Genomic DNA, 10929 nt, shown 5'->3' with positions numbered 1-10929 from the left:
AGTTCATTCGCAACACCATAGTGGTCTAAACCACTGGTCTAGAGTATGCCTTGTAGCCCTGCATCTATAGGCAGGCCTTTCCCCCTAGCAGAAGCCCTACAACCCCAGACTAATCACTTTCCCTGCCCCTCAAGCATGTATTTGCCTAACCTGGTTGCCCAGCACACTTTAGCCCCTTCTGAGACCCAGCTTCCTGCTTTCATTCTGTTGGGGTCCTCCCATTTATAAGGACCAGAGACCATGTGGAATCCCTTAGGGGTTTATGCTGTTGTAGAGCCAAGGTTTTGGGCTTATATGATACGTTCCCAGGGAAGGCAAAGCCTGGGCTTGGCGGGGCCTAACACCCCAGGCTTCCTGTAACCCCATCCCCAACACGCGTGCGCACGCACACACACACACACACACACACACACACTCTGAGGCTGAACCCTCAGCAGATTCCTAGAACCCTGATGGGCTTCAGTTGCTTAGTTTTCCAATTCCCCACTGTCACCAAATACATTGTCCTGTGACCTGGTGCTCACCTGAGGAACAGGGTGATGGCCTAGGCTGATTTGGAGGGCCTGTTTCTTTGTCCAGCCACAACATGGAGATCTGCCCTTGGACCCCTGTTCTATTCTTTCCTTGGCTACACTGTCTCTTCGGAGCTGTGTTAAGCTAGAGTATGGGATGCTGTTACCTTGCCTACAGTTTTTTCAGATAGTGAGGTATGTGATGAAATCCTGTGTGTGAAAGCATAGCTCCCTCTGTCTCTCCCTTGCTGTCTTGGGGTTCCACCCATTTTCTTGCCTGCTTCTTATCTGTATGAGCTCCTGCCATCAAGTTCAGACCCAGCTAGGCTAAGCCCAGAGTCCCTCCACTGAGTCAGGAAAGGCGTGTTTGAGCAGCATGACAGTGTGGTAAGTGCTCCTGTGGGACATGGCTGTGTGGCTAATGCTGGCCCAGCACCTACTTAAAGGCTACATACCAAAGACTGTTCCTTGTGCCTCCTGGTGGAATACAACCCAAGAGTGGACCTGTTAATGTATATAAGCCAGGGAGAGCTTGTCAATGTCTCCTGAGATCTGGGGGCTGAAATGTGGCAAGGAAGTAGTAGAAGAGAGAAATATCGCTTTTAAAACAGTGGTATAAAAGATAGGAGTGAGGGAAATCTAGAAGGCCCAGCACCAGAAAAGATCTCTCTGTAGAGCATCTTCTGTGTTCAGTGACCATTGCTTCGCCTTCAGTCCCTACAGCCTTGGGCCCTGGAGCCCTGCCTGCCCTGCATGAAGCTGTCTGGCCCACAGAGAAGACAAGTGTTGCTTTGGCACTTCATGTCCTTGAAAACAGGAAATCACCCACCTATGCCACCCCCAAGAGCTATAGAGACTTTCCCTACTCCCTCAAGCATATGTTTGTCTAACCTGGTTGCCCAACACATCTTAGCCCCTTGTGAAACCCAGCTTCCTGCTCTTCCACACCTGTTTTCTTCAGAGTGTGAAGGGTGGCTTTGCTATGAGAACTTGTTTAAAATATCCATGGCCTACAGAACCAGAGGCCACTTGGTGCTTCTCTACAATGGACGCTCACTGACTTAAGGGTGTACTTGAAAGCTGCCCTAGAAATGGTAGGATGGAAGAGGACCTGCTGAGGAGCATAGGCAAGAAGTGGCTACTCTCAGGAGTTTGTTCCTCAAATGAGTAGGGATGAAGGACCCTAGAGCTCACTGCATTGGGTTGCGTGCCCGTAAGATAAATAGGATGTGGTGATTCCATCCATGGTGAGCAGAGGCCTGGTACATAGCGAGCAGACCACTCTACACTACTTGACTGCTTTAAAATTGTTTATGGGGAGGTCGGGCATGGTGACGTACACCTTTAATCTCAGCACTTAGGAGACAAAGGTAGGTGGATCTCTTGAGTTCTAGGTTTATAGAGCGAGTTCCAAGACAACCAGGTTACACAGAGAAACCTTGTCTTGAAAAAAACAAACAAAAAAGTGTTAATTTATTGTGTACATAATTCACATGTGTTTTCATGTGTATTTTTAGAGCTGGTAACAAAAGAGACAGAGCAGACAGACCAGTGGTATAGTTGCTGGGCCTGGCTGTTTGCTTCTGCATCCATGTTGGACCTCCTTTTCTTGCCTTGCCTTCCTGCTCCTGAAGATCATGGAACCAGGCTAGGATTTCTGAGCAGTGCCTATTTGGCAGCATGCCTGTGTCATGAGATGAGGCCTTTGGAGTGATGGGGAAGAAAAAGGGTGGAGAGCAGTATGAAGCCTCCACTCGTCTTAGTCAGACTGACCGGAACCCACTGACTTGAGTAAGGTAGTCCAGCAGACCCAAGTCTGCCAAGCTACTACAGTTCCTGCAGCTTGAAAAAGTATATTCCATTTCTGCTAGTGTTTGGTAGAATGTCTGGAACTTCTGCCAGCCCTTTCCCAGTATCCTGTCCTACAGTAACATTTCCCAAACGCCTCACTCTTGGCCTCCTCAGGACCCCAATTTCTAAGTTTCATGAGGCTTCAGGATAGTCTCTTACCTGGGCCAGTTCTGACCTGTTAATGTGTGCAGATGCCCTGGAAGCAAATGCTTCTGACCCTAGTGAGGAGTGACTTGACCCTGGAAGTCCTGACTCTGCATTCCAGTCTTCTTGCAGAGGTGTCGAGCTGAAGCCAAAATTCCAGTGTTCCCCTTTGGGTCACCCCAGCACCGCTGCTTTGTTACTTGTGTAGTGTTTGTTTTCAAACTGTAGGATGGTTACCACTGCTGAAGGTCTGAATTATGGGTCATTTCAGTGTTTGTAAGCGGTGCATTCGCAAGATGGACCACCACTGTCCTTGGGTCAACAACTGTGTCGGCGAGAACAACCAGAAGTACTTTGTCCTATTCACAGTAAGTCAGCATCTGAACTCTGCCTCCACGAGGCAGGGCACTCATTAGTTCTTTGGAAAATCTCAGCACTCTTAGCAGTCTTGGTTGCTGTTGAGAACACTGCCTACTGTGTGGTTCTCTGCTTTCTCACTCAGTATCTCTCTGGCTCAACAAATGTCCTTCACTTTCTGTGCATGAAGAAAGCTGATTTGGTTTGGCGAGCTGGAGCCAAGTGCTCTGTTCTGGGTACCACTAGAGCACTAGGCCTACATAGCTAAAGAAAACAGTGTTGCTGGTGGCCTCAAACTCTGAGCTACAGGTAGATGTAGAATAGTTGGCACTCTAACCTTTTAAGTTAGAAGCAGCGGCAGATTTCATGTGCCCCACACAGCCTGAGTCATGCCTGTGTTTGGGCTGTGCATCTGTTCTGGTTCCACATATTCTCAGAGAACAGCTAACATCCTACTCAAAACAAGAAATAGAGGGTCTGTGGACTGGAGGAGTCGCAGGTACCTTTCTGGCCTCTGCCTGGCAGAGTATTCACGTAGAACATGTTCTGAGTAGCTGCTCAAGGAGGCTGCATAGTTAGGAGATTATCCCAACAATGGCTCAGCACTGCTTTCCTGTTTCAGATGTACATAGCTCTCATTTCCTTGCACGCCCTCATCATGGTGGGATTCCACTTCCTGCATTGCTTTGAAGAAGACTGGACAAGTAAGTATTGCCAGAGTTTCCCTTCCTTCGGTAGAGAGGGTATAAGACCTGAGTGGCCTGGGGGCCTGTTCCCTTTGCAGTGCCAGCCCAGCCTCATTTTATTACATCTTCTGAAACCCTTCAGACTGATCGGGCCCTAAGAGGCACTAGTCTTTTTTTATGACAAGAAACAGACCCTTCAGTTTAGACAGGCAACTTACTAAGTTGGACAGGATCAAACTGAGCATGTCTCAAGAGAGAGCATGCCCAGGTCAGCAGAGGCCAGGCTCCTGAGGAGAGCAGGCTTGGTCTGCAAGGCACTTGCTTTACTCTTTTCACCACTGGGGATGGAGCCCAGGGCTACACTAGGCAAGCTCTCCTTCCCCAAGCAACACCCTAGCTCCAAACAGGGCACTATAATCAAGGCCATTTTACCCCAGTCTTCTCCCAGAGATCCATTTTTAACTTTTTGCCTAGGGCATAAGGGTTTTTAACTTTGTTTGGGGTGTGTGTGTGTGTGTGTGTGTGTGTGTGTGTGTGTGTTGCAGTAGTAGTAGTAGTAGTAGTAGTTTGTTTCAGATTGCTTGTCTTGATAATACTAACTTAGATTAAGATCATAGACCATGTCTCCCTGCTTCACTAATATTCCATTTAAATGTACAGATTTAAAACAGGGAGAAACAGGGGTAGGAAAGCAAAAAAATAATAAGCAGCCATATGTAGGGCTAGAACTTTCACACTCAGAGTCTACAAGGCGGATGTCCTGACCAGGGAACCCCTTTCTAGTTCTGAGAGGAGGGAAGGGACAAGCAGGATATCATCTGCAGAAGTGAGTGAGTCCAGACAGTTCTTGCTCACTTGGTGAGCATTCTGAAAGTACATATATTTGGCTAGGCCCTGGTAATCCGAGTCAATTCTGGTGTGGCCTTGGCAACTTGATATAGGATGTCCAATGAGGTCATTCCATCGTCACAAACCTCCCTCCTGTGTCAGGTTAACTGTGGACAATGCTAGCATAACCCAGACTGTCACAGAAGTGACTGACTGTCTTTGCTTTGTGGTCATGCTGACAGTGCTGTTAGAGCCCTGTGGGAGTTAGGAAATGTGTAGAGTGTATTTTGAGCAATGCAGACCCTACAATCCCCAGAATAGGAGAATGTTCCTTATTTATAGATGATAAAAATCTGGGTATAGAGTATGAGCATAATTCCAAGATCTTTTACTGAAAAGAGCCTGAAGTTCAAGCCATGAGGTCAAGCAGGCATTCAAACTTTACTGCCTTCAATGCCAGGGTCCTCCCAGCCAGATTCCTAATGGAGGGAATGGAGTCCAGGCTCCCATTCCAGAATAGATTTTGTACAAGAGGCTCAAGGAACTGTGCCCCAGGATGGGTGCTTGGAGTTAACATTCAAAAAAGAGTTGGTGAGCTCTCCATTCCTTGGGCCTTGATTCATTCCCATTGGAAATTCTCAAGGCCTGGCAAAAGAAGGGTGGGAGTGGAGAGCCTCTCTGGCTCTACCCCTAGTAACAGGGCATCTGACAATGATGTGACCTCTATCTTGTGAGTGAACTTACGGAGAAAACACACTGCATATCACACAACACACAGCTGACGTGAGGTATATAGATGTTCTAGTACCACTTCTTATCCATATCCCTGTACTGAAGGGAAAGTAAGTCTCAGGATGTCCAAGCCTCTTGCCCAGAGATCTGCAGTCAGGCATCAATCCAAGATTGGTTGAATGGCTGCCTGGAACCTAAAGTAGGTTCAGTGGGAGAGCCAGGTGTCAGGTAAGGAAAGAAAAGGTAATCCCAATTCCACATGGAAGGAATGGGGAAGGCAGGCTAGGGCAGAATGTGAGGGCAACCATGGCTGCAGCTTGTGGTCAGGCTCTTATCCTTTATTCATGTCTGTCAGACTTAGAGCCCTGCTTCTTCCAGCACCCTTCACTACCCAGGGCCAGCCAGGTAACCTTGTCTGCAATCATCCACAGCCAGTTCCTCAAGCTCTGCCCAGGTGGGCATCGGGAAGAGAATTTACCTTCCAGGGGATATGACACATGCATCAGGCTCATAAATAGTAGATATGCAAATGGAAGCAAAACCCCATACACATAAAAATAAAAAAATAAAGAGAATTCATGTGGAGGTATAAGTTCCAGGGAAGCAGATAAGAGGAGGCCATGTCAGATGAGATGCCAGCCTCCCTAACACACACAGTGATTGGTGTCATTCCTATTCTTTCCCACATCCCCCCTCCCTAGATAGTCAAGATCCATACAGCCTCCTCAGCAGAGGAAGCAGACCAATCCCTACAAGCCAGACTGAGCGACTTGCACCAATCACCAGAGTTGATGCTGGCAAAGCATATCACATGTGTGGCCCAGTTTTCCTTCCCTGTTCAAACACTGTCTTCCTCAGAGCCTTAGAGTGCTGTGTGTTCGAGTTTGTTCAGCTTTGTTCATTGCTCAGAAACCATCCTTGTCACACATCACTGCTTTACCATGGAAGGGTGAGCAAATGCCTAGAGCCAGCCCAACCATAAACAGAACAGTAAAAGCTCCAGTGAGAGACTGACAGTCTCAGTTACAGAGATGTCCTGGCAAGAAGGGGCACTCCCATTCACTGGGCAGACCACTCTTTTGCAAATAGTCCCCTTTCAAGTCCCCAGACTACCAGGCACTCCTTGGACCTACCCCAGTCTCTCACTGGGACCCGAAGGAAGCATGGGGTGGCTGAGCTAGGGGCAGTTTGGGGGTGAGGGGAAAACCTCTCCAGGAAAGATCTGACCAGACCAGGACTTAGGGCTTCTGAAACTGCGTCTTGTGTTCTCTAGGGAAAGGCAGGGTCTCCTGAGGTGTCCTGAGGCCTAATGCTTCTTCCAAGCAGGCCTCAGTGTGGTCTGAGGACAATGGGCTGCACTACTTAGGGAAGAGGATTCCAACAGCTCAGTCTATTGGGGACTTGATGAGGGAGTAAGCGGGAGGCGGTGGAAGCTTGGTTAGGTGAGGCAGGCAGCCATGCAGCCAGTGCAATCCCCACACTGCTTTCCCTACAGAGTGCAGCTCCTTCTCACCGCCCACCACAGTCATCCTGCTCATCCTGCTGTGCTTCGAGGCCCTGCTCTTCCTCATTTTCACATCAGTGATGTTTGGGACCCAAGTACACTCCATCTGCACAGATGAGACGGTAAGCAGGGCACCCACCTCCTGGGGCTGTGGGGACCCGGTCACTGGTCAGTTCTGAGGACTCAGGGTGCAGGGCACTGTGCCTTCTGTTGTGACCTGGTCATGTTTATGCAGGTTCGCCTGGTTGCATGGGAATGGCCTTGCCTGCAGCCTTAGCCAGAGGTTGCCTTTAACACAAGTCCCTCTTTATTATATACTGTACCCTGTCAGGCATTCTGCCAGGCTCTTGTCCTTTCCAGCAAGGCTTCCAGACATCAGCTTCTAGAACTGATGTCCTGACTGGATCCAGGAAACATTGGCTTTGAGCCCCCAGGACAGCACATTCTGGTCCTTACCCGTCCCATCCTCTTGTCTTCTCACCCCCTCACCTCATGTCTTACAGCCAGTTTCTGGCCTTCCAAAGATACCCAGAAGCCTTGAAGTGGTTGTGATGTGGCATTTCTTGACGTTTGTGCTTTGGGTTCTAGAAAATGGGGTGGGCAGCACTTTGCCTTGAATGTGAAAAAAAAAAAATCATGGGGACCTGGATTCAACCTCTTGCTTGTTCCTGGCTTTATAAGTGCTGCCCACCCACCTTCCCAGAGAGTTTTCAGCTGTGGTCTGTGCTCGTAGATGGAGGACAGCTTCTTCCATAGCTTCAGGTGCTACAGCTCTGTGGACCTAGAAGCAGAGAGGGGGCAGTGCTGCCCACTGCCAGAGTGCCATTGTGAATTCTAGGTGGTTCCCAGTGCTTTTGACATCTTTTAGCCACTCTGTTTCTTTTATAAGAATTCATGTCATTGCAAAAGATTGGGTGTATATTCCGACATATATCAAACTGGTAAATGAGACCAGCTGCTCCACAGAGAACCTGTAGGAAGCCCAAATGTGAGGGCCTGCCCATTTGGAAGCACTTCTAGGTCCCCCAGAGCATGTTCTGGGGGCAGTAGATACACTGACAGTCTGGTTCTAGTTCTTCCTTATCAAGATTGTCCCTAGACAGAATTGTGTTGCCTGTGACTCATGGGGAGAGAGAGCATCATCAGCCCAGGTCCCAGGCTCTGAGAAAAGCCTGGGCTGCCCCACCCCATTCTTGGCCAAGACTCAGAACGGACAGGCAGCCCCTGCTCTCTGCTTCTCTGGAAGCGCAGCAGCTCTATTTGAAGGAGGAAAGAAAACACACACTCTTCCTAGCCCCATTTTTGTTTTTGTTTTTGTTTTTCCTGAGACTTGGCAGGGAAAGTAGCACAGGCTGGGAGGACTGCCTTGTCCTCCAGGCTCCTCCGGGAAGACCCTCCTCACCGTGACTGAGGCTGCGAGCCACCCTCCCTCTAACCTGCACTAACTCGCTCTTCCTCTTGTCATTCCTCTCCTCATCACCTGCCTCTTACTGTCTCACCCTTCCCCTTTGTGTCTCCTCACCCTGCCCAGCAGCGGCTCCTTGACCCTCGGGGCTGGTGAGACAGGGTCAGAGCAGCCACTGCACCGCTGCTTGGTTTGTTTGTTTGTTTGTTTGGGTTTTTGTTGTTGGTTTTTTGTGTGGGTTTTTTTTTTTTTTTTTTTTTTTTTTTTTTTGTTTTTTTTTGTTTGTTTTTTTTTTTTTTTTTTTTTTTGTCTGCAAAGTGGTCATTGTAGCTTCAGCTCTCCTATGCATCTTTACCACACCAACAGCCACCATTAGTTGTCAGAATTTCAATCTCATGCATCAAAGCCTCTGCACGCACAGGTGCCTCGGAGCACTGCCTGACCCAGCAAGGACTCAGAACTAGACAGTGTCAATCTTGTTGGCAACAGTGGCCCAGGTGCCTGCTGAGAGCTCACTGTCCCTTCACCCTCGGGGCCTTGTAAACGCATGCCCACCAGAAACCACTGTTAGTGACACCTCTTATGAGAGTCAGAAGAAAGCTGCGTTGTGTAAGTAGCTTTCCTGCTTTGAAAAGGAAGTGTTCGCTCTGGTCACCTGAGGCATGTGGACATCCCTCCCAAAACTGCAGAGATGGAGCGCTTGACTGAAAGTGTGATTGTTCTTGTTTTCAGGGCATAGAACAATTGAAAAAGGAAGAGAGAAGATGGGCTAAAAAAACAAAATGGATGAACATGAAAGCCGTGTTTGGCCACCCTTTCTCTCTAGGCTGGGCCAGCCCCTTTGCCACACCAGACCAAGGGAAGGCAGACCCATACCAGTATGTGGTCTGAAGGACCCTGACCAGCATTGCCACTCAGACCACATCATGGCGCCTCCCATCCGCTCTCGTGAATGTTTAGGCCAAAACTCTTAAAACTTTTTTATGTCTTCAGAAAAATGGCTGAGCATTGCAGAGAAAAAAAAAGTCCTCATGTTTTATTTTAAAAAAAAAAAAAAATCATCCTTTCAATTTTTTGATGACTGAAGCTGCTCTTTTCTCTTTTAAAATCACTTCTCTGGCCTCTGTTTCCTCTCTGCTCTGTCAGCATGACTAACGTCGAGGGTGCTGCTCAGGCCCTGCCCCTTCTACTAATTGAATGCCCCTGATGCTGTGTATGGATGAACTGGCCCAGTAGGAAAGCCAAGAGGGCCCTGACCTCCTCCTGCCCACAGGGCAGCACTGGCGCCCACAGGACTCAGAACCTCTTCGAAGAGAATGCTAACCCCTTGAAGCCTAAGGATGAAAAGATTGGGCTGGAGCCGTCGTCATAAGGGTCCTTGGTGCAGTGGCCTCCTGCCCAAGTGGACAGTTTGTCTCAGTGTCAGAAATCGATTATCAGCCTTGTACTTGATGGGTGTGGGTGTACAGAATGACTTGGGGGAGGTGGGAGAGGTAAAGGGGCCTTTGTATTCTGAATCAGCAATTATGTCACTCTGGCTTTTGGGAAGACTATGAAAGAGATGTTTCCCAGTTCAAAAATGCCTTATACAATCACAAGAGGAAAACAATTTCAGGCAAGCTACAACAACTTTCTACCCCAGTTCCCACCCTTTCCCAGCAAGATGTCAGTCATTCTGAGGGAAACAGACAGCCTCCTGTCAGGATCATCTCAGTTTTAACCGTGTCATGGGCATAGACTTTCTGGAGTTGAAAGTCCTCCAGATGTGCACAGACCTGTGTCTTATGTGTGTTTAGCCTGGGAAGTGGTTGTAGATGTTAGGTAACATTCTTAGAGTTGCCAGGTAGCCCCTACTCACCTGCTTCTCAGCCTGCTACACAGACAAGCTTTCCCATCAGCAGGTACTGCTAAGCAGAGTCACACAGGGAAGAGCTGGTCTTGAGCAAGGGAAGAACCAGGGGATGTAGGAGGTGCCAAGAGAAGACTGCTCTTGAACCCTACAGCCACGTGGAACCTGAGCACCATGAAGTCCCCCAAACCAGTGGGTTTTAAAGCAATCACCACAAAACTCCCTTTTTAGCTTTTGCTTGGGGTGGGGGTGGGGATAAGGTTTTTCATTCTAGTTGTGGGTAGGAAGAAAGTTAATGTAGCCCTGTGGTTTTTCAGAAGTCGGTGGGACATTCTGCCTCTTCCCAACTCTGTCAGTGCTTCCACATGGAAACAATGCAATAAACCTTTTCCAAACCTGCTTCTGCTCTGCTCTCTCCCCACAGCCTGTGCAGAAGGGCAGGTGGTGTCAGGCTGCTGGCAGGCAGAATTCTCTGCATGTGTTGCTGGTGAGGGTGCTCTATGGCTCCAAGAGGTCAGTCTTTCTGGAGTCTAGGGCCAGAACCTGCCCAGCAGAGAGCAAAAGCTGTGCCAACAGAAAGTGCCTAGCGTCTATACCTACAGTGCGAGGTGCTGTTTTTCTGGGGGTGGGGGGTTCTTGTTGATGGTATCTAGTGATGACAGATGAGGAACTGGCCACCTCCCCTACCTCAGTAGGCTTTGATTTGCCTCTGCTGTGCTGTTTAGGCTGAGATCCTGGGTGTGTGCGCATGTGGAATTTTGCACATAACTATATATTGACATATATAGGTTTAGATGAAGTTCATAGCATTTGTTCTCCAGGTGCCTTTGAAATTTTGTTTATTTATCTCTTGGTTTATATGAAAGAGGTGTGGCCTGTTCCAGGTTTTTCAGGTTCAGCAGGTTAGAAGGGTCCAGCTGTCCAGCCTTGCTCGAATACTCAGGTTAGATCTGCTGTGGCAAAGAGCAGCTACACTGCACACTGCAGCTATGGGTTCTGTTGCTGACATTCTCTTTCTTTCTCTCTCTCCCTCTCTCTCTACCTCCCTCCCCCCCCCCCCC

At 48.7% G+C, this 10929-nt stretch overlaps 1 protein-coding gene across 2 annotated transcripts in view; it reads left to right on the top strand.

The window, feature by feature from the left end:
• The window catches only part of Zdhhc3 (zinc finger DHHC-type containing 3), a 47010-nt gene that overhangs the window by 27949 nt on the left and 8132 nt on the right, over nt 1-10929 (top strand). The window contains exons 4-7 of one of the 2 annotated variants that reach the window (XM_021172455.1): nt 2779-2875; nt 3487-3568; nt 6606-6736; nt 8752-10267. In XM_021172455.1, the coding sequence (XP_021028114.1) occupies nt 2779-2875; nt 3487-3568; nt 6606-6736; nt 8752-8910 (469 nt within the window). In that variant the 3' untranslated portion in view covers nt 8911-10267. Of the gene's footprint in view, nt 1-2778; nt 2876-3486; nt 3569-6605; nt 6737-8751; nt 10268-10929 lie in introns of those variants that run through there. The other variant, XM_021172453.2, reaches the window with a different exon arrangement.

This window comes from Mus caroli, chromosome 9 (assembly GCF_900094665.2).
Source record: "Mus caroli chromosome 9, CAROLI_EIJ_v1.1, whole genome shotgun sequence".
Classification (NCBI taxonomy): Eukaryota; Metazoa; Chordata; class Mammalia; order Rodentia; family Muridae; genus Mus; species Mus caroli.
Note: the sequence above shows the minus strand (reverse complement) of the source record. Positions and strands in the feature narration are given on the sequence as shown.